Source organism: Xiphophorus hellerii, chromosome 23 (assembly GCF_003331165.1).
Source record: "Xiphophorus hellerii strain 12219 chromosome 23, Xiphophorus_hellerii-4.1, whole genome shotgun sequence".
NCBI classification, from domain to species: Eukaryota; Metazoa; Chordata; class Actinopteri; order Cyprinodontiformes; family Poeciliidae; genus Xiphophorus; species Xiphophorus hellerii.
Genome location: NC_045694.1, coordinates 24,290,930 through 24,318,886, shown reverse-complemented (window position 1 = coordinate 24,318,886; position 27,957 = coordinate 24,290,930). Strand labels below are relative to the sequence as shown.

Here is a 27,957-nt window from a genome sequence, read left to right as displayed (position 1 = left end):
ATTTCTTCCACTACAGGCAGGCCCGGTTCCAACCCGATGGCAGCTTACAAAAACGGAACGAGAACCATTTAAAAAGTAAGATGTACCACAGAAGAAATGTGTTGATTTTTATTCAAAAGTTACTGTCTCCAGACAAGTACAAATCAGAAAAAAAAAAACAAAAAAAAAAAAACAAGAGTGACTGAAAAGGAGGATGGGATAATAGACGATAACTCGAGACTGTAGGCAAGAGTGCAGGAGAATAAAACAGAAATGTCCAAAAAAGCAAGGAGAGAAATTAAATTTTGTATATGTACACATGATCTAATAAGGATTTATACCGATGTAGTGGTAAGTAACAAACAATAAACAGTACTTTTTTTTTTTTTGTTTCCTTAAAAGAGTTTTGTTTTTTACTTACATAAAATAATTAGGCAAAAACACGTATAGGCTGTTTATCTACTTTATCACATTACATCCGACCACCTCATAGTTCATGTTCTAAAAGCCAATTTATCCACCTCGGACATGGAAGATTACTGTGAGAGAAGGTGACCTCCACGAGCATGTGTTGTTGTTTTTTTGGGGGTTTTTTTAAGGCTTAAGCATGGAATGACTATAAAATAAACAACCTCAGTAGACAAAACATTTCATTGAAACTCGTGTTGACAAATATATGTCAAAATCTAAGCTTTTTGTCTAGCTGCCACAGCGCTGCTGAATAACGTCGGAGTTCAGTACTGTCTGAGTGACTGCCTTACAGGTTGAGACGTTTGAAATCTAGAAGCATCTTTTTTTTTTTTTTTTCTCCATTATTATTATTATTATTATCATCATCATTTGTGACAGGACTCTTTTCAATGCTGAGAAAAAACCTTAAAAGCTCAATTTCACAAGTTCTTTTTCATTAGTTATATCCAAACTAATTTACACGTAGGAAAAAAGGTAGAAATTCAAAGACGGTATCAAGACAAAGAAGAAAGGAAAAAAATATATAGGAACTTAAAAATACAAATTTAAAAATCTTCCTTGACGCATGGCTTCACATGCTTTCTTTTCATTTTTTTTTTTTTTTTTTTTTAAGTTTTACTTATACATTTCTCAAACTTTCGGGCTTAAGATTTGGAAAAAAAGAACAAAAAAAACAAAAACAAAAGCACATATATAAAATCAGCACCGATTCATATATAACTTTTATTTAAAATGCGGAGATACCCATTTTAAACATTATGCTGTGAGAATTTAGTTAAGAAAAAAAACAAAAACAAAGAGGTTCGGGGCGGGGGGTGTTTTCTTTGAGCTACCTTCCCACAGCGACACTACTCTTTCTTCCGGAGGGGAGGGCAGATTTTTTCCATTTTCCTAAGGAGCGAGCAAAACCTCTGATTGTTTAACAGGGAGTCTGGAACTCGGGAGTCCGGGAATCTTCACAGCATGAAAGGGATCTGAACTGATTCTACGCGACATCTCGACATCTTTAACCACCAGTGGTTATCAGGACCTCAACTCAGACCCAACAACGGGGAGAGGGGAAAAAAACAAAAACTGAAGAGATGAGAGGAAAATAAACTTATAAACAAAAAGCGGAGGGGGGAGAGGAAGAAAAGCACAAACAGAAGGACCTCCATCCACTTGGCTAACACAGTACAAGCAAGCTACTACAGTCTGTTTATAAATTACTACTTCACACCTGGTAACTTACTACAATTGTAAAAAGGGTTAGACATAAAAAAAAAAAAAAAGTTTCTTAAGTTAAAAACACACCAATTCATCCCCATGTTTAAAAAAAAAAAAAGAAAAGAAAAAAAGGAGGAAGAAGAAAAGCTATTGATTTTTTTTTTTTCTCTTCAGACACCTCTTGCTTTCTACTAAGTTTTGGAAGTGGCCTGTTTAACACTAGCTTCGAACAGGAAGAGCTCACCCAAGATTATAAAAGTAAAAGTTTCTGAAACAAAGTCCTCTCTGAGCAAGCAACACTGAGTGTGGGTTGTCATTGGTCCACGTGGAGTACAAGCCAGAATGTGTTTGTGTTTTTTTTTTTCTTTTTTTTTGTGTGTGTGTTTTGTTTTGTTTCTCTTTTTTTTTTTTCTCCGTTATTTTTTTCTTACAGAAAACACTTCTGTTTTCGCATCTAATAATTCTCTTTAAATACAAAGCGTCTCTTCTGCAATCCCAGCGTCAGAATCCTCTGGAGTTTAGCTTAAAACATGGACACCCCGAGGACCTAGGAGAAACACATACACACAAGGGTTATTTCTTTCCAGATGTTGTTTTTTTTTAAACTACATTGTTGCAACCACAAAAGCGATTGTGTTTTATGTGACATACCAACTCAAAGGAGATTATAATTAGAAGGAAGAGGAAGCAAATGTTCCATTTTTCTTTCCAAAATAAATCAAATTCATTATAAAACACTTTCATATCAAATGTTGTAACTTCGCTTCAAATTGTTGTTGTAGATGCTGAAAACTGTAGGCAGGAACTATCTCCCCTGTAGCAGTCCGTCTTACAGCGACTCTGAAGAAGCCTCTGACTGAAGACTGGTCTTATGAAGAGGATTCTCAGGGTTGTTCTTCATTGGAGCTGGGGAGCGTCTGAATGGTATTTTTTATTTTTTTTTAAACCGCGCCATGGATTCTCAATTTGATTGCAGCCTGAACTTTAACTAGGCCATTTTAACAGACTTTAAAAAAAAAAAGAAGGTAGGATACAAACAGTCGGGGGTTTTTTAAGATGCACAAAATCTGACATAAACTTAATGAGAGATATGACAAAAACTGTAACATGAGTAAGAGAGAAATAAAAACTATTTAAAAATTAGACTGTGCAATAGTGTGAACAGGAGCAACTTCTGCCTCTATCCAGGAACCTGGATGTATCTTCTTCCCATCAATTCTTAAGAGCCTCTTTGTCACAAAAGTCTCTAGTTTGGTTGCTTCCGAAACTCCACTTCTTGGATTTTTATTTTGAGCCATCAGAGTAAAATGGGGCCTAAATATCAAAGCATGTTAGCATCATCAAATGTTGGTAAATACCTTTTGAAAACCAGGCATCCTTGTGATGCTCTACTTTATGTTTGTAAGTCACATAAAACCCTGATAAAACACAATGAAGTTTGTAGCATGAAACAAACCTTTGCTAGGCACTACATATTCAACAGCTCTGCCACAAAATAAGCAAAAAAAAACTAGTTGCAAACACACGGTTGGATGCGACTTTCTGACTGAACAGACTAGTAGAGTTGTCAGAGTTCTTCTAGGGTTAAATCCGGCTCCCGCTGTTTGTTTTTGAAAACCCAAAACTACACAAAAAAAAGAAGTAATGACTTTAGAGGAACGATACCGTTAACGTTTTCATGATTGCAACTGGCAAAAAGTTTGTCATAGTTACAGTTTGTTTCTTTCTCTTTTGTGTCCCTCTAAACTGATTACGTTCAATTTGTGCTTAAAAAAAATAAAATATAACCTCCCCCACAGCCCCGCCTTTTTTTTTTTTTTTTTTTTTTTTTACAGCCACAACAGAAGGAAAAACTGAAGCAAAGAGAACTTATTTGCTGATGTGATTTTAAAGATTCAGTTTTAGATGAAACTAACAAAAAAAAACCCCTCTACATTAAGTCCCCATGTTCCCTTTCTGCCAGCTAAAAGGAGAATTGCAGTCTGTAGGTTGTTTGCACTAGCATTAATCGCAGCACCGAGACGCCCAATAATGTTGCACTTGGCCACCAGCTGGTCAAATGAACCTTTCCGAAGGTTTCAGAAGACATCGCTCAGCGCCGGGAGAGTGGCCAAAAAAAACGACTCCACTCCGCTGGACGTTGTCCAATCAAACTTCTCGTTTACAAGCCACTAATTTCAGCTTCGCATAATGAAAATACTGGGATTTGTTTGCCAAGCGATAAATAAAACACAGTCTAGAGAGGATGGGAGTGGGGGGCTGGAGGGGGAACTCTTAAAAGTTTACCGATTCATCCATGATAGAAGCGGGGTCAAAGTAGTCCGGCTTGAGCTCAGACCTCTCGCGGCGGTTCTTAGACGGCGGCTGAAAGAGGAGAAACGTCGAGTTTTAGAGAGAGGTGGGGAGGGAGGGGAGAATCAAGGCGAGCTCTGCGTCAAACCTCCTTACTCATGAGGAAAAAATGTTTCAGAATCAATTTAGACAATATTTGGAGCTGGAATGCACTTACCGCTTGGTGCAACTCTTCATAGCAAACAGAAATATTTACGCAGGGTGAAACTTAGATGTGGGTTTTAAAGTAAATCTGCATGCTCTCTGTGACTCTGCTATCAATCTTAATGTTGTACCAACAGCTGCTACTGCCAGCACACAACATAAATCAGTGCTTCTCTACAAGTCAGCCGCTTCTTGAAGGGGTTTCTGTTGGAAAATGTTGCAGTCGGTACACCAAACAAAAACATTTCCATCAGAGGAGCTGATGGAAATGAAGAAAGCACAAATGTTGTCAGGTTTTAACACGCTAGGAATATTTTTTATGCAATTTCTTTCACCGTTTCAGAGGATCTCTGACGTGCCAGTAGGTGGCAGCAACAACAACAAAAGTACAAGAAGCCATTTGTGGCTGAGGTTTGAAGTTCAATATCAGCATAGAAAAAAATAATAATAATTTGAAAAACCTGACAGCAGCTTGGTGCTAAAATGGTTTAATCTCCAGAAATGTTCAGAAATATTTTATGGTTGTTTTTTTTACTTTTAAAGTTTCACAATAGACCAACCAAGAAAAAGTGGATGATTAAAAGTTCTTGCTTTTAAGAATTTGCACTTCTTTTCATAGACAAACTACATCTGTGTTCAGGTGAGTCTGGTGTCGGTGCATTCAAGTACTGGCTCCGACGAAGCAACGTTGAGGTGGTTTCCTCAACATTTATGATTGGAGCCGCAGTGGTCAGACTTTTATGGCTCATTTTTGATCTCTGTGCTGCTTTTGCCTCATTTGTCCTGAAGAAATATAGTGCAGGAGGATATAAAAATGTTTTCTAAAGCCTTCCTGCCAAACATTTTGCAGACTAAACAGTTCAAATTAGAGCTGAGCGATAAATTGATAAATTAAAGTTTTGGTTTAATTTTAGGAAAATCTGGGTTCCTGGTCCAAAGACAGCACAGCTTTGCTGTACTGGCCTTTAACCTTCCTGTCATCTGCAGAAAGTCTCGTTCTCTTGCACAACAGGGGAAACCTGTGGTAATTCTGAACAGAAAACCCATTTAAACTTTTTAAAGTTTGTCTCTGCTTCCTGTATCTCACTGATACTGAAAACGGCTTTCAGTCTTCTTCCTTCAAGTTAGTGTGGTGCATTCATGGATCACCAATCGGGCTAAAAGTCAGATATTTTCTCATGGAATTTCTTTGAATAAAAGTCTAATACAGATTCGGGCCACTTACTGAAGGGAATTTAAAAAAAACAAATGCTACTAGAAAGCAGCAATGTGGAAAAAAAAAAAAACGTAAAAATAAATCTCTCAAGTTCAGTTTATTTCTAAACTGTCAGCAACTCTTTCCTTGCGTCTTACCAGATCGATGTCCATGGTGTCAAAGTCCATGCCTTCGTTGAGGTCGTCCATCCGTCCCTCCGATGACATCATCACGTCCTCCACGATGGGCTCTTCATCCTCCTCCATGAGCCCGGTGCCGCGCCGACTGCTGGACAAAAAAAGAAAAGAAGAAAAAAAAAGTCACATGGTTAGCAAACCACAGCGGCGACCTGCGCCTTTCCGCCCAGCAGCTGGCCTTCGGGGGGGGTCTTACATGGCGTGCTGCAGATTGGTCCTGAGCTTCACATAGTTCATGGCTCTCTCTTGCTGCTGGCGCGCCTCTTCCTGCTGCCTCTGGGCCAGCATCCACGTCACCTGGGAACTGGACGCACAATGGCGGATGAGTTCCTCCCACCTCTGGCGCTTTAACTGGAGATGGCACTAAATGTGTCAGGCGAGGCTTCAATTTCCCGTTGGCTGTGCGCCCGCGAGGCGTTCGAGGCAAATAAATAAGCAGAGCGGGGGCCGGCCGCTTGGCAGGCGGCGGAGTGCAAACAGTTTTGCGACCGGTTTTGGCCTCTGAATTAAAAAGCGCGGACAGGGAATGACTGAGCAGAGTCCTAATGCATCCTGGCTCCGTCCGCTCGGCCAGCGAGCGAACCACCAAACCGAATCGCTGCCCTGGACGCAAGCCTGGGTGAATTAATAAGGAAAACTTGCGGTATTGAAGGGTTGGGTTTCTGCACTGTGGATATGGTGAATTTATTTATTTTTTTTGGTGAGCACAAACAAACCGCTGCTGAAAGGTGATGTTTGTGGCTGAACGTTTGGGACAGAGTCTTTTATTTGAACTGGAAGCAACAGCACAGATCAGACTGCTCTCTCTCCCCCCCGACCTCTGCCTGAGCCTTTTACATTACAGACCGTTATCTGTTATCAACCCTGTTTAGACAGCGTCAAGCCACGGAAACGTCTGACAGTTTGACTGCAGGAATAACCTTTAACTCTGTGATTTTAGAAGGAACAGAAGTACACGAGCAAATAAATACTTAAAGTCGGCTGGAAGAAGGCGTGGATCAGGAATCTAATAAGAGATTTACGTGGACTAATTTTCTTAACTGTATTTAGAAAAATTGCATTACCTTTGACAGGTTTATTCATTTTCCCACACCTAGGGGGATTTTTAGTTTCCACTGATTCGATGAAATGCATCCAAGTGACACAAGATTATAGATTTGTTGAAAGTGTCTGAGAACGTCTGATCCTACGTTGAGCTCTGTCCCACTATAGTTGGGGGTCTGTTTTTATTTGATCTTTCCTAGATTCAGATTTGCAACTTTACTTCAAATTCATGTGAGACTTTTTCACACTGAGCAGGCTTAAAACATGGAACCTGAAAATGTTGTGGAGGAAAAGGAAGTGGAAGGAAGGAAGAAAGAAAAGAAAGAGAGAAAAAGAAAGGAAGCGACTATGAAGAGAGCTAAAAGGAAGGAAGAAAGTAGAAAGAAGAAACGAGACTAGAAAGGAAGAAAAGAAAGAAAGGAAAAACAGGCAGGAAAGACAGAAGGAAAAAAGGAGAGAGGGAGAGAAAGAGAGAAAAGAAGGAGACAAAGTAGAATTTTCCTTCTTCCCCATCCCTATCCAGACCAGGAAACCATCACATCCATACTTTTCCACCCTGATACACACTTTGCATAACGTCATAACGGTTTATATTTTCCAAACTCAGAGCAACTCCTCCCATGTGGGACAGTGATCGCAGGACGACGCGTGAAACTGAAAGCAAACCAGCAGTGGGAGGTGGAGGAAGTGAGGGGTGTGTACTTGTAATCCATGGGAGTCTGGTGGTGCTGAGGCGTCTGCGGATGGTGCTGTTGGTGCGGGTGAGGGTGGGGCGGCGGCTGCTGCTCATGGGGGAGCGCGTAGACCCCCATGTAGCTGTCATCCCGCCCCCTCTTGGGGTCCCGCATGGCAGTGGAGGTGAGATGAGGGGAAGGCAACATGACGGGGGTCTGAATGCTCTGCTGCCAGACGTCGCCGCTGCTGCTCTCCTCTGGAACGAGAAAACCGCCACATGCTCGACCCCGGTCAACATTTAGAGGTCTGCGAACGCTAATCGATAAAAGTTGGCATTCTCAAACCTTCCGGCAGCTTCCTCTTTGCCGCCGACGTTCCGGCCGTCGCCGCCGGGGGCTTCACCTTCTTGGAGCGGACCGAGGAGCCCCGGCTGGAGTAGCCGCTCATCACAGACATGGTGTCGTCGTCGCCACCCGCCTGCAGCGAATTCCTGTAGGAGATCAGCGGAAGCCAGCAGTCCTCTCGCTGCAGAGCCATCTGGAACGTCATGAAGCGCTCCAGGTACATGTGGCTGACGGGGGAAAACAGGAAGGGCATGTCAGACGCGTTGAGAGCGACCAACTTGACACACAAGACCAGGTGCAGATTCCACCAACTGGGGCAGCAGAACGCCAGTTGCTCTGTTTGTCAAAGACATCTGCTGCGCTCCGTATCTAGAGCTGCAGATCTGGAACGCAGCAGCAGCAGCAGCAGCCCGACGTTCAGCGGGAAAACAAGCAGCGAACTCTTACACAGTCCTTTTGTCTTGTCTCATCAGCTTGGAGGAGAACTCGCTGAGGATGTCTAAGAAGGCCAAGTTGAGGGGAGGGCCTCCCTCTCCCTGAGGACTGGGCTCCTTGAACGCAAACTCTATACCGTCCCTGGAAAACAAAACGCAGGGAGAGGGAAAATACAACGCTGTGAGCAAGAAATATGATAAAAACAACTGCTTTTATATATATATATATATATATATATATATATATATATATATATATATATACTGTATACATATATAAATAAATAAACAGTATCACTAAAAACATTGCTTTTCACTTAAGTGAAGATACTCATGGCTAAAATTTTACAAACATCTAGAAATTACATTAAAATAACAAATTAAAAGTGCTTACTCGACTACTGAAATGCTAGTCAACTCATTTAGTAGTCAAGTGATCATTAACTGGAGTAAACAGACTAAAAATGGCTATTTGCTGAAAGAACAAACACCCTCAGAGAAGTAAGTAAGTTGGGCTGAAACAATTAATCGTGATTAATCGATTGTTGAAATAATTGCCAACTAATTTAGTAATTGATTAATCATTAACTGGAGTACACAGACTCTAAAAACGGCCATGTGCTGTAGGAACACCACCCTCAACAGTGATTACACTGAAACTATACAGAAAAAAATATATAGAAATAATAATAATTAAAAAAAAAAATACAAATAACTTTCTGAAAATATGATATACCCAGACTTCCTTAAATGACATAGTTTTAGCTTTTATGTGTTCTAAATCTGGGAAAATAAATAAATAAATAAAAATCCCATTAGGCTCCTTTTGCTGTTTAATTTTTATTAGATGACTAAATTTCTTTAGCTGCAGATGCATCCTTTGAGTACAATAAAGGAATGTTATGTTATTGCATTGTAGGCAATAAATTTTGTATTTTTTTATTTAAAAAAAGTATTTGAATTATTTGCTTATTTGCATAGTTTAATGCATTTCTAAACTGTTGTGTAAAAAAAAAAAAAGTCTCAAATAAAAATAAAGCTGCAGAATGAGCCAAAAAAAAAATTTTTCTGATTCATCAACTAATCGCAAGAATAAGCCATAGAATAATTTATTACAAAATAATCATTAGTTGCAGTCCCCATAAAAAGGTCTGGTTCTTTTTATGAGAACCTTCAATGATAAATTCTGTTGGAATAAATAAAACACACAGTTCATCCTTCACTATAAAGACCAGACTGTTTTTGAAAAGTGCATTTGAAAAGTCAGCCTCGGTTTTACACGACACAAACGTCTCCAATACTTTATAGGGAGCTTAATAAACCAGACGTGGATTCCCAGCTAGCGGTGCTCAGAACCGCTCATATTTTAGACACGTTTACAAGCCGCTTAAAACCAAAGTATTTTAAGCCGAGCATTCCTGCAAAGAATAATCTCCTTTTTATACTCTTTGTTTATAAACTCCAACTCCCTGTAATTCTATATTTATTGAAGAGGTCTGGGCATTTATCACTTTGGTTCGGATTACCGTGATTCCACTTTATAGGGCTCAGCTGTCCTATTACATTGTAAAATGAATTTTGTTATGTACTGGACTGCATTCTACTAGTTGCTGGGATTTCCTTTGAGTGTTGGCCTGAATGTTACACTGAGAAGCTAAATAATCCACGGCAAAAGACAAGGTGTAGGAAACCCTTTTCTGATTCTGAGCACACCGCTAACCCAACAACAGACTATCGTACAAGACAAGATTCCTATGTGTGTTTCAAGTCAAAATGTCAAACTGCTTGAGGCTCAGATTTTCTTCCCCCCACCCCCTTTCCAAGTTAACTATGAATTCATAATAGATATTTCTAGAGATATTTCTACAGATTCAAATGTGGGATCTGTAAAAACCAAAGAAATCAAAGACGAATGGAACGTGAGGCAAATTGATGGATGTAAGACCCAATAAAATTTCTTTCATTATTTTCCGAATTCCGTTTTATTTTTCTGAATTCAATTTAAATCATGTTTATTGACCTAAAAGGTACGTAATTATGGTATGACTGAAAAAAACAACACAAACAAAAAAAACGAACAAATCAATAGCTAGAGTTCACCATTTACTGTTTTTCTGTTTGACAGTCTAACGTGGTCCAATATGGTTCAACAGAATATTGTTTTTACAAAACACTATGTGCAAAACTAAAATTGTTTTATAGTAAAAAAAAATGCTTTAGAATTGACTTAAACACCAAACATATTTGTCCCATAAAAACCTATGATAGTGAAAATGCGTGGACACTTCCATGATGATCTGGACGTTTGTTCATGTTTTATTTATTCAATTCGTCACAGACATCTCCATTAAAACTAATGTTTCTTGCCGTTACAGTGATAAATTATTGAAATAATCATCAACTAATTTAGGAATTGCGATTAATTACTGAAAACATTAACAACTAAATTGTTAGTTATCGATTAATCGTCAACTAGTGTGGCGTTTCCCAACCCTGGTCCTCAAGGCACACTGCCCTGCGTGTTTCAGATGCTTCCCTGATTTAAGACACCTGATTCAGACAATTGCAGTTCAGTAACAGCCTGTTAGTCAGCCATCAATTGAAATCATGTGTGCTTGAAGCAGAGAAACCTCTAAATCAGGGGTGCCCAAAGTCGGTCCTCGAGGCCTCCTGCAGGTTTTAGTTCTCTCCCTGGTGGTAGTAACAACCTTTTCAGCATGTCAATGTTCTCCTTAGGTCTTCAGACGAGCCATCATTGGATCCAGCTGCGTTAAACCAGGGAGGGAACTAAAACATGCAGGATGCCGGCCCTTGAGGACCGACTTTGGGCACCACTGATCTAAAACTTGCAGAGGAGTATGCCTGGAGGACCAGGGTTGGGAAACACTGAACTAGAGTATAATAACTCAAAAATAGAAGAAGAAGAAGAAAACCTGCATTGCAAAAGGTAACACAGCAGAAGGCGACATTTGTTGAACTTTCACATACAGAATCAACAAGAGCGAAGCAGCAAGGACAGAACGACGCCTTACTTGTGGAGCATGGCGATGGCGTCTCGGGTTTTCACTTGGTCGAGGCCGAAGGTCAGGGAGAACCGGCGCGCCAACTCTTTGATCCCGCAGAACGAGGAGGAGGAGCGGTCGAACCCGTGACCCAGTTCAGACAGCATTTCGTTAAACAGCTGCAGCCAGAGTACACACGAGCAAACAAACATTGAAAATGTCCAAATGTTGGATAAAACACTGAAAATTAGAAAAACAGACTAAACGTTTCAAATCGGTTTAGTAGCAATCGCCGAGCCAAACCGAGCTTGTTCACCGACCTGCTGCAGACTAAGAATCAACGTCTTGGCACACTGGATCTTGTCAATTTGTCGAGTCTTACTCATGGTCTCCTTGATGATGTCACCATAATCGTTGTAATACTGAGAAACAGAAAACAAAACACCACTGATTCAGCTTTTGTTCTTGCAGATTCCCATTATTACTATTATGATGAAGAATAAAGTAAAACTCACTCTCATGTACTGCTTGAAGATGTCCGCTCCAGTCCTCATTTCTACCACACAGTAGATGATGAGCTTACAATAGGCAGCCAGGAGGTTCCTCCTCTTGTGCAGAGCTTCGATCTTTACCGCCTCGTCGTCCTGCTGGCCATCTAAAAGCAAAAAACACCAGAAGATCATAGGTGAGGAGTTCACCGCGGCAGCTGCAGGTGATCTAGAAACTCGGATCTTAATTCGTACCTGTGCTGTTTGTGTCGTCGTCCTGGTCGATGAAGACGTGGTTCAGGATGAAAGACAGCAGTTCCGACTGTAAGGAGTCCTCTGGCGAATAAACCAAAGGCTCCAGGTGTTCCCTGCCTCCCGAGACCATCTGATGGCTGAAGATGAGCAGAAGGTCACACAGGATGGTGAACGCCTGTTGGAGCAGGATGAGAAAATGTTACGCACAAGAACATCTACAAGTCGAGCGGAGTTTATGTTGCAGGTTTTCCTCCCGCCCCGCGTCACCTGTTCTTTGACGGCCGTGTTGACGTTGGTGAGGTAGCGCTGGCACATCATACAGAAAGCCCTCATCTGCTTCCTCAGGTTGACCATGTCATCCTGACAGCAAAATAGACCCACTTTATTAAAGATGTTCAACATGTTTTTTCCTCAATTTAACTTCAAAACAGAGACTGAAAGTCCTCACCTTTCTGGAACTGCCCTCGGACAACTTAGCCAGCTGCCACAGAATGACGTAGTGGGTGCACTGCAGCGAATGGATGACTATCTGCTCAGGAGAACAAAAGAGGCAATAAAAGACAAAGATGATCAATAATATTGTATTTAGACTCCATAGCACCTTGTAAAAGTATTAATAACTCTTAAATCTTTTCACATTTTGCTACAAGCGCACAAACTTTAAGGTACGTCAGCAGAATTATCATCTTTGAGAATCTACAGACTCATCTTTTTCAAAAGAGTTCAAGTGAAGTCAGATCACATGAAGAGCGTTCTGATGCCTTAGTTTTCAAGGCCTACCACACATGCTCAGTTGGATTTATACCTGGACTTTGACTGTGCCACTTGAAAATATGAGTAAGCTTTAGGTCGGACTCTATGATTAGGATCATTGTCCTGCTGAAAACTGAACCTCCATTAAGTCTGCCGCATGACAAATTAAAATGAGTTGATCATTTTCATTCTGATGATTGATATTTTTACAGGGAGATTTTGTTTACAGAGACATTACAATTTTCATTTATGGTTTTGGTTGTGTGTTTTTGTTTCTTTTTTATTTATCATTTTCAGTTATTTTATTTTGGACATTTTAAAATGTCTTCCATTTAAAATGGAAGACATTTTAAATGGACTCTTAACAAGTGTTAAGAGTTGTTTACAAAGTTAAGTGTGTTGGTCTTCGAGAGGGCAAACTTGCATCATTATGCCATTATAAATATATTACTTGAAAACTGTATCAAAACGTCAATATTATCGTTTATCAAAATAATTTCTGGGACTATTTATCGTCCAGCGAAATGTTTTGTCATAATTTGAGTCATATTTCAGCCTCTAGTTATACCAAGTTTTTTGGTTTACCTGCCTTCTCGCCTGGGTTAACTGCGTCTTACTAGCTTCATTTTTGAAAACCATTTGACAATTATGCGCTGCTTTGTGTTGGACCATCACATAAAAATGCATTGCAGCTCGATAAAACGGGAAAAACGTAGTGGAGTGTGAATACTTTTGAGACACGCTGTAAGCGGCTGTGGATGTTTCATTACCTGCTCAGGCATGTCTCCATTCTCTATACCCGTGTTGAGCAGCTTGAAGTTGCTTGTAAAGAGGTCCCACCCTGACAGGTCGTGGGCACTGCGACAAATAAAACACCACCGTATGTTAACGATGCTCTAAGATGGAGGAAAGTCGCATGGGTACGGCGATGTGGTGATGGGTTCATACTTGTGAAACGCGGTGATCCTCTTTAGAGTCGACAAAACCTGATAAGCATCATCTTCATCCGCATCTTCACCCTGGAGAGAGATTTATTATTATAATTAAACTATGTAGAGAGAGAGAAGAACAAAAACAAACAAAAAAAAGAACTAAATCGTGTGTAAACTCGAGGGATGAGGATCAAATCTGGCCCGCTGTAGCTTGTACCTCCAGAATGCAATCAGATAATTGTTTATTAAAATATTAGTCTCTTAATCAAATCAAAGCCATTTTAACTATATACTGCCGAATTACATCAATCTGTGATAACGGAAATTCGCGCAAAATGAACACTTTACCGCACTTCTTCACGCAAAAGCATGATTGTGAGATTATTGGAAATTTTCTGCAAAAATGATCAAAAACATTGGGTTTAAGTGACTGCCAACTCCAACCTGCAGGCGGCAGTATTACTTCTACAATGCTGCTGTTTTACTAAATGTGAACTTATCATCCGCCATCGATACAGCGAGTAACAAGGAGTCACATCTACCAACATGCATAAGTGCTAAATTTGTTGAAGATATTTCTATTTTAGCTCCACAAAAATCAATGATTCTGATTGAAAAATTTTTAAAATAAAATTCACAGAAAATTTCAAAATTCTAGAGGAACTGATCAATGTGAAAAAATGTAATTTATTAATATTTTAGCAGTTTGTTAATGGATTTTTAATCCATATGTTTGAGAACTTTCATGATCTGGATGTGGCCCAAAATGAAAATTTGACTCCAAAAGCTCTAGATGCTGATAAAAACCGCCTCCAGGTAGACGCGGCTCCCACCTCTTGTAGAAAGTCCTCCAGTAGCCGGCTGAACTTGTCCACCAGCTCGTCCAGGAGCTGCGAGCGAGCGATGTCTACCCTGTTGAAGATTGTGAACTCCTCGTTGCAGAGGGCGTGGTACGTCTTGGAGCACGACTCCAAAACTTCAGTGTCTGTGTGCTTTTCCACTATTTCCTTGATCTGACGCAGCAGGGCCTCCAGGTGCTGAGGAGAGCGGTAAACAGATCAATAGCCGACGCTAACCGCATTTTCTGAAGGAAGAATCTATTAGTAACAATAACAAGAAGGAAGCTGGAACAATTCGCCTCGGGCCAGGCGGTACAAAGCAGGATTATTGGATCGGTGAGATAACACGAGCCCGCGTGTTTTCAGTGTCCCAAACCATCGGCTTGATCGTTTATCCTGGAAAACAAACCTGCCCCGAAGGAGGCTGGGTTTTTATTAAAAAGGAAGGAATCGATACATGTAAAGCGGAGCCGCCCCGGCGTCTTTCTTGGAGTAATAAAAAGATACAAATGCTTTGATAAACAGGTTGGTCCGTTTTCCCCTTCCAGGCTAATACGGTTAAATTTGACCTTTACGGGGAAATCTGATGAGAAACGATTCAGCAGGAAGAGCTGAGAGATTCCCACACACTTGCTGCTGATGAATTTTAATGCAGTAAAGTGGAGTGATGTAAAATACCAACAAAATATTGTGTCTCGAGTTGAACCTAAAGTTTTTTATTTTGAAGCTCATGATAAAGATTACTAAGAAAAGCACAACTGGGATGAATAAAATGTTTTTTGTAAACACTGGCAGAAAAATTAAACAATACACGGTTACAAACATAATTAAATTAGAAAAAAAAAGTTGGATATTGTTGACATTTGTTGTTTTTTTTTATCATTTAGGGTAGATGTGTCCTGTTTTCCCACATATTTTTTTATACATGACATAAAAAATTAGAATTCTGGTTCTCACCGATTAATCATCTCATCTTTTGTGCATAGATTAACACATTAAAGTTGTACAACTGATGAAGCTGATGTTGTGACATCATTTTGTTAAAGTCACATAAGCCAGAAAGTCTAAATAATTCTCCTTCGTCTTACCTTCTCCAGACGTCCTGTGGTGTAAATCTCCAGGTCAAAGTACTGAGGCAGCTGTAACAAGTTAGTCACCTTCTCTGCGTCGACAGCGTACTGCAAGGGGGGGGTAGAGATACATTCCAGGATATTATTATTATTTTTTGCAACGTTTGTCGGAATCATTCTTGATAGAAACAAAAGTTGGATGCGGCGTTACCTTGGCCAGTAGAGGCGGCAAAGCCACGGCGAATAGCTCCGTTATTCGTGTCCGATCGTCCAGCTGGGTTTTCTTCTCTTTCGCCGTCATTACCTGATCAAGAGTTGGAAACTAGTTAGAAGACTGTCCATGACACTGGTTTGCTTTTCTACAACCGTAAAAGCTTTGGATGGAAAGTCAAAGCAACTAAAGATGGCGGCAAGCGTGACATGTTTAAACTGTACAGAAATCCACTCTTTATGTCCATTTGCCACATTTTAATAGACTGAGATTAGCAGCATTCCTGGACCTTTACAAAAATATGAAAGAAAAAGAAAAGAAGACAGAAAATGGAGGGAAGGAAAGAGGGCAAAATTGAAAAAAGGGGAAGGAAGGAATGAAGGCAAGGGAAAATAAAAACTGAAGGAAGGCAAAAGGGGAAGGAAAGAGAGCAGAAAATTAAGAAAGGGGGAAGGAAGGAAATCAAGGGAAAGTAAAAGTGGAAGGAAGGCAAAAAGGAAGTTAAAACAAAGGTAAAAATGAAAAAAAGAGAAGTAAAAAAAGAAGGAAAGAGGAAGGTGGGAAGCCAAAGGAATAATGGCAAGCAAAAAGTGAAGTAAAAAGAGAAGGAAGGAAAAAAAGAGAAAAAGGGAAGGAAGGGAGTAAAATAGGAAAAAGAAAGATCAAGGCAGAAAAAGGAAGAAGAAAAGGAGGTAAAAAAAAAAGGAAGAATGGTCCAAAACATGAAGGGAGGAAGTTTTAGAGCTTACAAAAAAATTAAAGAATGTCCAGAAAAAAAATATTCCACATGCTATTATTTTCCCACATGTGTATTCATGTCTAGAAAATACAGAATCATAATCTATTGTCAGGAATATGAAAGAAAGCATCCCTCCTACCCTCTTGCCTGTTCCTCTTCCAACAGGTGGATGGCATTCAGCAGCTTGACGCACAGTGCACAGCATGATTTCAATCAAAGCTGTTTCTTGTCTATCTGTAAGAGCTACACGCACACAAACAATCAGCTTCATTTGGACGACATTTCTGCTTTATAAATGCTTTTAGTGCAGGACGTTGTGAAGGAAAAGGAGGCGTACCTTCCTCTCCTGGCATGGGGTCGTCCAGCAGTAAGCTGATCATACACTCCCAGTCTTTCAGTAGCTCTGCACCACATTCCCAGAGGGAGTCCACCAGGTAAGCCGCGTGCTCATGGAGCTGAAGGACGGAGAGAGTCAGCCCCGAACGAAGTGGACAAATATGCTGCGGCCAGAGAACGGGAAGTGAGAAGCTTAGAGAACGGGAAGTGAGAAGCTTACCTCGCTCTCCAGGAAGAAAAAGACAGTGGTCTTAATGAGGTTGGCGTTGGGGCTTTGCCGGCCTCTTCTTTTCGGGGCGCCCTCCTCCTCTGGTTCTCGCTGACTGAACAATCTGCAAGGAAAATCCTTCGTTAACAGCAGCGAGAGTCTCGTATCTGTTTTTTTATTTATATATATTTTATAAATACAGAAAAACAAGCAATGGCTCAACAAGTTCTGACGTACTTCTTGTAGAGGAATTCTCCAGCTGCGACTGCAACCGGCCTGTGTGCCGAGTAGACCAGGTGGTAGACGCTCTCGCAGTCCTCGGGCGTCAAGACCTCATCCGTACTACTGCAGAGACGAACACGAGCAGCTTTACCAAACAGCTCACAGCTACCCGAAGCTGCAAGTTTTAAAAAACCTTTTCCCACAACTTTAAGTCCTTTTACCAACATGCCTGCATGACAGGAGTTTTATTTCCATGTGTGCAATGGTTTCTACTTAAATGTAAGACTTTTTAAGACCGCTAAGAATGGAATTCTGCGCCAGAGACGCAGAACGAAGTTTGCACGTTTCTGTGGCGACGCAGAACGTCGCCACAGAAACGTGCAAACTTCGTCCAGCCAACTGAGAAATAAATTCGCACTTATCCACGATGGATGCAAAAATGTTAACAAGCTGGCTAGCTAGCAAGGGAAGCCGTCTCGAGCCACAGAACGCAATAATGTCTGAGTGTGACTCAAACTTTTGCCTGACAGAAACGATCCACAATTTGAAAATAAATAAAAACATAAACAGAATGTACAAGATGGTATAGTCCTGCCATGATAAATTTAGGACCTGTGTGACTTTGTTTGATTGAATTTAAGACATTTTAAGGCCATTTGAGTGGATGGCCCAGAATTGCACCAATTAATTGGTCAGATATCAGAATCAGTAAAAACTCTCCTTGATTTACTCAGACAGGTTAAACACTGAAAAATCTGATTTTTCCCCTCTTCATTAAACACATCAAAACAAAGCCTGGTTGCTGTGATTATTAATAAAGAGCAACAATATAAAATATTCTCAGCAATACTAATTTGGAAATGACTAATAATCTCTGTCAGTATTTACTCTGTTCTTGCTTCAATCTTTACACCAAAATAAAAAATAAATCAAAGTGCAATAATAATTGTATCATTTAAACAGCTGCAGGAATAACTGATGTTTTTCTGTTTTAAATAACAGAAAATAAATAACATGACAGAATTTTTGTTTGAAACTTATGTAAACCAAATGATTTATTTCATGACTGCCCATCCCTACATGTTAAAACTAACAGACTTACTTTAAGACTAGTGTGAGCAGTTTAATCGCTTGTACTGCAACATCATATTCCTTATCAAGAGTCATGGAGACGATCCGATCCTAAAAACAAATTAAAATAAAGAGAAAAATCTGGTTTAATAAGTCATTCATCACAATAAAAACACAGCAATATGTGCTGTGTTTTTATTTTCCCCATTCTTAGGAAAACTAAAATCATCACTGCAGTTTTAAATTCGTCCAGCAGGTGGTGCTGACCTTAAAGCGGCTGGTGAAGAGCTCCAGTCTTGCATTGAGTTCTCTGTTGTGGTAGAGGCCCTGCAGAGCTGTCAGACACTTCAGACGTACCTCCCCTTGCTGCAATCAAGTCAGAAACAGCGCGGGATATTCAAACTTTTTTTTTTTTTTTTTTTTTAAATACACACGTGAAAAACATATTTAAGCCTACAGTCGACAAGTTTACCAATAAAAGCAGCAAAGATGAATCTGAAGAGCACGGTACCTTATCATGCATCGTCCATCCCACGTACTTCAGATAGCTGTCGTTGAGGAAGGCATCGCTGTACAATTTCATCCACACACCGATCTCCTCTATGCAGATGGCCCTGATTTCTGCTATCGAGTCTCTGTGGGCACGAGAATCCGTTCAGAAAAGTGGATGTCTAGATTTTGAGTTTGTCTTCTCTGCGACAAAAAGTTTTATTCAGAGACGTACCGATATCGATGAACGAACACTCCTTTGAAAATTGCATTCATCATGTTCTCGATTTCGTCCTGATTTTCTTGGAGCTGAAATAAAACAGAATAATTTTTTTTTTAAAAAGTAAACAGCAGCAAGTCAAATGGGAATCCTAAACGACGATAACTGGAGGGATTGAAACAAACCATGTGTGACGGTTCGCAATGTCACACCTCTGCAAACTGAGCTAACAGATGGGTGCCTGGTTGTACGGACGCTGTTGTATAACAAACTGGAATCGCACGCTAAATAACCCTGCAGAGCAGCTCAGCTCTAACACCGACTGAGTTACAGTTTTGATCTGGTGGGAGGGGAAAAAAAAACTTCATCCAGTCAGCAACAGGTTTTTATAAATAGAATCACTCTCCACTTCCTGGTTGATCAGAACAGTAGCATTTGTTTTTTGCTCATGCCTCTAAACTGATTGCAAAGGTAAACAGGCACTTCAGCACCAACTAAAGAGCTGGAAGAGCGCTAACGGAGATGGACAACCAATCAAAACGTTGAACTCCTGAATTAGCTTTGTTCCTAATCTGCCTAGTTCATGGCCAAAAATGTTTCCAAACTGGAAATTAATAACATAAAAGATCCTCCAGCCTGGCTATCTGGCTGTGGAAAACCACACATCTTTTTAGCAGTGGGACTGAGTTGGTGGGAAAACCTCACGAAGGACTTTTTGCTTTTTAGATGTCTTTAGCAAACGTCCATCACCAAATGTCAGAGGAAATGTGATAAAGTTTAACTGGTGAAACTCAACTCATGATTCACGAGCTGATCTATAGTTTCCGCAGTAAGAGGGAAACGAGTAAATGTTGCATTAGTATTAACACATTGCTAGGAGAGGAGTAGTACACGACCGCACTTTATTATTCACCCACACACTTACTCTCAAATTACAGCTCCGCATTAGGGCTGCAACAACTACTCAACATGAATGATGCCAACTGCAAAATAAAAAAATACATTGATGCAAAATATAACAATAAATTCATCTTATATGAGTATATATAGTTTCGGGGGACGAGATCATCTTAACAGCAAGGGAAATTCACTCCTTCAATAGCAGCACTGCACTGCATTTCAACAATATCACATGATCAAACAACTACTACATGACCACCGAGCTCCCCACTCTCTCACAAAAAGTTGGAAATAAATATTAGGGAAGTATTTTGTTTCTCCAATCAGACTGATACCGATATATTTTTTAAAAATCACTAGTATCGGTCGATACAGATGTTGGTGCCGATATATCATGCATCACATTTTTGTCTTTCTGGAAATGTTGCTGAATATTTTCTTTCGTTATCAACTACAGCAGCACGGTAGGTTGCAATGTTGGGTTTTTTTCTTCCCCACCAACAACTGGTGTCATCATGAGCCAAATTAGCATATGGAGGGGTAAGGAAGGGAGGGCGCACTGGTTTGTCATCTTGCTTCAGTATTTAGTAGCCGACTGAGTTGTCACGCTAATTTGTACCGTAGGAGAACGCGGTGAAGCTAATATGTACATAGACAGCAGTAGCTTGTATCCTTCAGGTGGTTTACTGCTTCACTGTGGCAGATGCAGGAGTATTACTGACCTTCTAAAGTTGCTGTTAAACATCAGTGTTGTAGCGTTAGTTTGTAGCATTAGAGTAGCTAGCATGCGGCATCGTTTAGCATCTCATACCCCGACCCACTGGTGGGTGACTCAATGAATCACACAGGGAATCGCCCAGAAAACTTGCTGAGTCTGGTGGTAGGGGAGCTAAGGAAGTCCACCAGCGAACCGCAGAGTTTAGAGTAAAAATGTTCAAAGCTGACAGGAAATTTGACGAGGCAACGATGCATTATTGACGATACTTAAATATTTGTTGTATTAAGTCTTGTGTTTTCCCAAATCCTAATAATCTGTTTAGTAATGTTTTGCTTTTCTAGTGATGATTGGTTATCCAAGTGAATGCAGCATTTGAAAGAAATAATCTGGATGAAAAGGACCTGTCTGTAATTGGCTCATGGTGTGGCTCATCGGTATTAACTTGACCAAATAGCAAAAGCAGCCACAGAGCCAGAACAAGACTCATTATACTTTGGTCACAAAGATGTATGAGTTCACTTCAGTCTCAAGCTCTCAAAGCGAAACTCTAATGCGCGACTATAACTTGGCCGGTATATGGATGCGCTTTTGAAAGTTCTCGTTGAGCGTGCGTGAGCAAAGCCAGTGGTGAGGCTTTTATACTTGACACGTACGTTGGCACCCAAGCGCCCAGTTCAATATCTCAACTATAAACCTAGCTGTGTGGCCACATTTTTCGAGGTTCATGCTGAGCGTACAGGAGCAGAGAGAGCAATGAGGCTTTTCTGTTTTACATTTACGTTGGTGCAGTATTTGCTGAAAAGAGAACCTTCATACTTGCACAACTGCTCTGGACGAACACCTTCCAAATAGACCATTTTGAATGAAAGGTGACCAGCTACAATCCACACCTAGGTCAGTGTGTCAACTATAAACCTAGTTTAACCAACCTTTACCATCACTGTTAGTGGTGTATTACAAAACATTTCATAAACAAACAAGTGATGTTTAGCCTGACAGGGCAAGTAACGTCTGCCATGCCTATAATGGAGGAAACCCAAGCACAAAATACATGCAAAACGAAACTTCCCGAACAACAAGATGTAACATTGAAACAAACTGTTTACTATTCTATTGCACAGTGTTTTACCTATTGCTACTTCACCAACAACTACTACTAATATTATTAATTATGTGGTCTTATATTTGCATCTAAACACCTTGTGAGTCTGCGGTGCTCACCTCTTTACGCTTTTGAAGGAGAAGCTCCAGCCTGTCGTTTGCTCTTTTAGCAACTATTTTATTCCTCTCTGCTTCATACTGGCGCTGGGTGTTGTCCATGTTAATGCTCAGGTTTAGAGCTACATTCACCAGGGCGGTCATCAGCTTCATAGCTGTCAGGAAAGACATAAATGACAGAGACAAAAGTTGATGCAAAGCAATGTGTGTGAATCGCTGTAGAAACACCAAAACTCTTTCTGTACAACGCCAACTGTGAGCCATGAAACACCTTGTGTATATGAAAGGAACAGCAACTTACAGATGTATATAGAAAAAACCGGTGACTGGACTAGGCCAATTTTCAGTTTGATTGGCTCGGATCAGTGAGAACCTCAAGATTGACATCTTTAAGCTCCGCCAGGTTGTGCTGACAACTCTTGTATGTGGAAGTTTAAAGAAGTGATTTAAAAAGTTAGCTATTTTCAATGTCAGTTATGTGTTTAAAAATTAAGTTAGACATAACAAAGGTGTAAGACAAAAAGGAAGTTGTAATTTGTACTAGTCGAGTCAATTCTGTAGTTCACTCAGGCTACGAGAGTGAGGACTTCAGCAGATAGCATTAAGGCTGAGTGTATTATAACAGTGTTTCCATGCTGTGTTTATAAGTTTTAGTCGTCGTCTGTAGAGGTAGAAAAGTTTAACTTTTGGGAAATCTACACATTTAAATATAGATACCAATGCTTTTGTTGCTAAACTGTGCTAACAGCTAAAAATTATCCTAAAGCAAGTTCAGAATGTGAACTCCATAATTATTTTGTGTTTGTGTTAAACCAGTAGTGCCAACAGTTGGTCAACAACATGTTCTACATGTTTTAAACGTCTCTTTGGTTCTGCAAGTCTGAATCGAATGAATGGGTCATTAGCAGGCTCCAACAGAACTTGATGGTATGATGAGAAGAGTTAATTAATTTATTTTAATCAGCTGCAGCAGGGTCACGTCAGTCTGTGTGACTGATGTTAAGACGCCTCTGCTTTAAATATTAGTAAATCCCTGCTTTCCAACATCTGCTTTCACACACCAGGTGAGACGTCTTCCCTATTCTTTATGCAAAGACGAGTTGACCAATAGTGGGAGAAAAAAAAAAATTCTGAATGTTAATTTTATATGTTTTTCATATTATTCTCAATAAAAGAAATCAAAATTGTAAAAATTATTACTCCATATTGACAAGTCAAACCTTTACAGAAACCAGAGGTCAGAAAACTGTCAAAAGCTTTGGTGCAAAATGTAAATAAATCAGTTCCTACAAAAAACAAAATGACAAAAAAGCTTAATGTAGGGAACTTGTTGCTTTGATTTTCTTTTCCTTTTTCCAATGGCTAGATAAGTATTGCAGTTTCAATCATTTCAATAATCAGGTCAAAATAAACCGAGCAATACACTTAACCTATATTTTAATGTTATGTGCACAAATAGATTTCTCTCGGCATGACCAGAAATGTCAATCTGTTTATTTTCGTTGTTGGCATTTCGAGTAACAATAAAACTAGCTAAAAACAAAAATAGTTAAATTTTCTTTCTGCATTTTAAATCCAGCAAAGCAAAGTTGGTTGATGTTAAACAAACATCAACCAACAGCATGTACTGTGATGCACTTTTAAGGTATGACAAAAAAAGAAATCGGCTTAGGGACATACGAATTAATGTGTTAATGGGGATGATCTAAATTTTGCTTTATTTTTAGTCAGAAACTGGACTTCAAACTGTGTTTTACATCAAAGAACCTGCAGCTCATTGTTTTTTCCATGCATTAACAGTCTTTAAAACAAAGGAAACAAAAATCATGAGACCAGACTATTTTAAACCTGAAATAGCATCAATCAGAAAAGGCCTGACTGGTGCATCTCTGCTTCCGTTTCATCACTTTGGCTTTTAGAAGAAACTAATTTCACCATAGCAAAAATCAAGCTTACTTGCAATAAAAAAAAATAAATGAAAGTGTATATTTTTTTAAACTTACCTGCCAGCGTTGAGGTGTGTCTGAAGGCTCGGACTTGGGAATCTGATAGTCCAGTGAGGAGGGAGATGACCGTGTCCATCATGTACTCATCATAGATGATACTGTATTGACACTGACGCACTAGCACGGAAATGAATTCACAAAAGCTTGTTTTGAACTTCTTCCACTGGGGCCCGGCTATGGTGAGAGGATAGTCGCCGCTGTCCTACAAGGGAGACCAGCAAAACAAACATAATTAAAAACTACAAAAGAAAGTCGGTTTTCTGCTCATCTTGGGGGGGGGGAACAACAAAAACAACAACATATAAATTAGTGAAAAAAAGCTATAGTAATGATATCTGAGATGCTTTACCTCATCGAATTCCTCTGTCATTCGTCGAATGATCTCAGAGTTCTGCATATTGCGAAACATTTCACCACTCACCACGCCTGATGGATAAAGACTAGTTAGAGCACATTTACTACTCTGCCAAAGGGAGGAATAATTTAGGAAACGTATATTTGGCTTTTAATGACTTTTGAACTTAAATACCTTTACATCCTGAGCACTGGATGAAAAAATTGATGAGATCTAGCAATGCAACATCTCTGTCATGTTTGTAGGACTCAATCCACTCATCAACAACAGACTGGGGATAAAGAGGAATAAATACATTTAAAAACATTAAAATACTGCCAGAAAACAGTAACTATTATTGTTCTACTATCAGATCAGGGTTTTGTTTTTTTTTTACCTGCATTGCACTCCTGCCCACTTTCACCACCTCAAACAGCATCATGTTTTCCATGCCATTCTCCTGATGGTGGCCATTTATGCGGCCTGCTCCCTTTCCACCTTTGCCCTTCTCCCCTGCCGCCTTCTTCCCTTTCTTCCCACCCTGCAGAAAGAACAGAGCACCAAAATGAGGTGCGTTTACAAATACAACTCTACACTTTTGCTAATATCTAATGAAAAATCTGTGCTTTCCATACCTTTCCTTTAGCTGTAGTTCCACTTCTTCCATCAGGATCCTCAGAGAAGTCTGTGTCTGAGGAGAATCTGGTATCTGTGTCCCTGGCAGAGGCAGAAAAAGTAACAGATTAAACATTTATATCAACTTCAACATTGCCTGTAGGTTTGGGCTAGTCACCACTACAAAGACATACCAAGGTTTTAAAAAGGCAGTTTCAAATTTCCAATTAAATTGTTTCTAAAGTTGCATACTGTGCATTAGTATGCAACTGTGCATACTGTTGCAATTCATAGTGTTGCATTTCATCACTGATAACCGAATGTAGCTTTAAACTGCATTTGGCTACATGGTTGCTATTATACAGTGGAACTGTAGTGTATGTTTATTATTTAGTGAACATCATACACCAGCCCAAGTCAAATTGTGTGTGTATCTGACAAACAAAAAGTAGTTACTTACTGAGGGTAGGCGAACTCTGGTTGTATCTCTGGTGCTGCTATCATTTCTGTAACATCTTCTGGTTAACGTCAACTTTACAACTGACTTAAGATTATTCTCAAAAAGTGAGACGGGGGAGGTTGCATGTGACCTAGAAAATAGTAAAAAGAAAAAGCTTCAAAAAAGCTAGTTAAGCAATATTAAGAAACACTTCAATAAATAGCGTCAAATTAAGAGAAAACTATAATGTGATAACATTAATTGGTCTCTGTAGAGAGAAACCAATTCTTAAAGAGGAGGGGAAAAAAAAGTTTCACATGGTAACAGGGGGCGGACACAAACTCTACTGTCACGCTTGCTGTCCTCCTATTGGCTGCTCTTTCCTCGGTTCTTTTGGTTTACGGATAACGTCATGCAGGCAAGCCGAGAGTTTCATCCTCAAAGACCAAATATGGTGCTGTCCATTCCGCCCCATACATATGTAAACCAATGAAAGGGCAGGCTCAACATCAACAGGCCGCATTGCACGGTTGTGAAATAGACATCCATACATATCACCTTGAAAAGTAGGCAGAACTTTTTGGGTGTTTTGATTTTTTTTCCCCTAACAATGCAAAGAAATGCAAACGCTTCCTTTGCAATGAAGGGCTGGAATTAAAACGCCAAGAGAGACAAAAATGTTCAGTCCTGGGAAACGCAAACAAACTCCACCCGTGCAATTTGCCGCTCTGGGAGAAGGTCCAGTGCAACTTACATTATGTATATAAATTACATAAACAGGATCTGAACAATTTAATGAAACGATTGGAATTAACTCAGAAGATATCGATGTTCTACACGCGCAAAGCGGCGCTTATAACAAGATATGTTCCTTAGAAAATACGAGTAAACATCCAAAAAAAAAAGAAAGAAAAGCGCAGGGCAAACTATTGAAAACATGCGCTTGGTAACAACTTATCTCAAAACAGTATTTCTTCAGGTGTTACGATTACGTGCGTGTTTCCCCGCTCGTGATGGGATCGTACCTGACAAGTCGACACGGTTTTATGGGTGTAGACTGAAAAAGTGGCGCCAAATCGGGCTGCGCCGCTTACAAAGTTGTAACAGAGAAGCAACAGAGTATCACGTCGAGAGAGGCGAAGCCTTGAACCAGGTCTATGTGAATGGAGGCTAACAGCGATTTCAAAAAATCACCGTCTCAATTCTCTCCAACCACGCCGACGCAGCTGCGCTCTTCGTCGGCTCCTGTCAAAATTGACACCGGTGCGCCGCTGGTGCTAGCGCCACCAGCTAAGGAACCGAGGATCTCGGTGTCTTTTCCTCGACGTCAGCTAGTTGAGATCTGATGAACTAAGCATGCACGACTCGGCAAAAACTAGCTGCTTGTTGTCGAACAAGCAAGGCGGCGAACATTTACGAATTATTTCAGACAGATTTTTCACCTAGAAACTCGGTCGTTACGTCTGTAAGACCACATCATAACAACAAAACAACGTAAGCTCTACTGTACTAGCTCTAAGCTAATAAAAATTAGCCAATACACAATGACGCTAATCAACCATTTGAACGTGAGAATAAAGTCCGCTTTTCCCACATAACACTTACAGATAAAATGTGTCCCAAAGTAAGCACATATTAATAGTTAAACGGCATTTAACAAGCGGATAACAAGTACCGCTAGTTAGCCATGTTAACAGCTAGCGCTAGCCTTACCTAAAAAAACATCACGTCCTTGCGTCCTCCATCTTGCCTCGGGAGTTCCAGTACCGTATTGCATAAGCACCAAACACTTTGTTTACAAATAAATTGCGGGTAAATGTGTACGTAAAAACAACAGAGCGCTCTTTTGTGCTACAAACTGTGTAATTTCAGCAGTTGTGCCGAAAATTAACTCCGCTAGCCAGCTAGCGACCAAATTAGCTCTGTACCGCGAGCTAGCGCAGCGACTCGGTTCACGCAGACATCCGCGCTCTGTGCTCCTCCACAGCTAGCCTGGCTAGCAAAATACAAATCAACTAAGTTCCACATAGCTCTCCGCCATTTTACAGCTAACTTACCTTGTTGTAAAATGTAGTCGGGGCACAATCGTAACTTTTATTATTCTTAACCAGTCTCTCGCCCAATCCCGCTACTAATCTGTTAAAAAAGAGTTTAAAAGTCGCGGTCAGAGGCAGTTTCGGACGTTCTCTCACCCCGCTCGCTCCGTAGTTCGGTTTGTTGTTTCGACGACCTAGGAGGAGGAAATCCTGGTGCAGAGCTACCACCTAGCGGCCACATCGACCCCTTTAGCAACAAAGCCGATGGCCTGACATCTAGTGGCCACCGATAGGTACTGCACCCGTATTTCAACGGGGGCCTGCACAGACAGGAAAATTTAAAGCGCACAATTGAACAGAATGAATATAGACAGGCTTTTAACTGATTATAGCTATTTTAAACCAGTAAGACTGTTTATGTACTGGATCACCTGTATCACCCCCTTTAAAACAAACCAGAATTTTAAAAGGTCCACAACAATATTAGGAATATACAAAAATATCACAACTCATCAGCTCTTCATTCAATGTACAGTACAGACCAAAAGTTTGGACACTTTCTCAAGGTGTGTCCAAACTTTGGGTCTGTACTGTATGTAAATCAGCTTACAACACTGATTGCAATCAATTAACTACCAATTAATTTTGCTGACCTTATGCCTGCACTCCAGTCAGAGTAAAAGGTCAGTTTATGCCACTAAGCAGCTTTAATGAATTTGCTGCCCATGCCCGTATTATATCAAAGCATCTAATTTCAAATCTCATGTGTTCAAATCAACATATTAATATATCCTATTTGGAATAGTTGTCACATC

General features: G+C 40.1%; 1 protein-coding gene across 3 annotated transcripts; it reads right to left on the bottom strand.

The window, feature by feature from the left end:
• Nucleotides 1-568: 568 nt before the first annotated feature.
• stag2b (STAG2 cohesin complex component b) lies at nt 569-27,381 on the bottom strand. 3 transcript variants are annotated; one of them, XM_032554786.1, is made up of 34 exons: nt 27,299-27,381; nt 25,128-25,257; nt 24,688-24,769; nt 24,450-24,593; nt 24,248-24,344; nt 24,068-24,144; nt 23,716-23,920; nt 21,716-21,867; nt 18,892-18,965; nt 18,679-18,802; nt 18,435-18,533; nt 18,199-18,278; nt 17,112-17,219; nt 16,887-16,998; nt 16,668-16,785; nt 16,470-16,573; nt 15,592-15,684; nt 15,399-15,488; nt 14,305-14,508; nt 13,488-13,558; nt 13,310-13,397; nt 12,235-12,315; nt 12,054-12,146; nt 11,787-11,961; nt 11,559-11,698; nt 11,364-11,465; nt 11,074-11,222; nt 8,055-8,183; nt 7,608-7,834; nt 7,291-7,519; nt 5,741-5,848; nt 5,506-5,635; nt 3,943-4,020; nt 569-2,203 (listed from the first exon to the last, which is right to left on the bottom strand). In XM_032554786.1, the coding sequence occupies exons 2-34, from the start codon at nt 25,169-25,171 to the stop codon at nt 2,180-2,182; spliced, it is 3,831 nt and encodes a 1,276-aa protein (XP_032410677.1). In that variant the 5' UTR covers nt 25,172-25,257; nt 27,299-27,381; the 3' UTR covers nt 569-2,179. The 3 variants fall into 3 exon arrangements, with proteins under 3 accessions (XP_032410677.1, XP_032410676.1, XP_032410678.1); XM_032554785.1 differs by having other exon boundaries at nt 27,164-27,352; XM_032554787.1 differs by having other exon boundaries at nt 5,506-5,632; nt 27,164-27,352.
• Nucleotides 27,382-27,957: the final 576 nt, after the last annotated feature.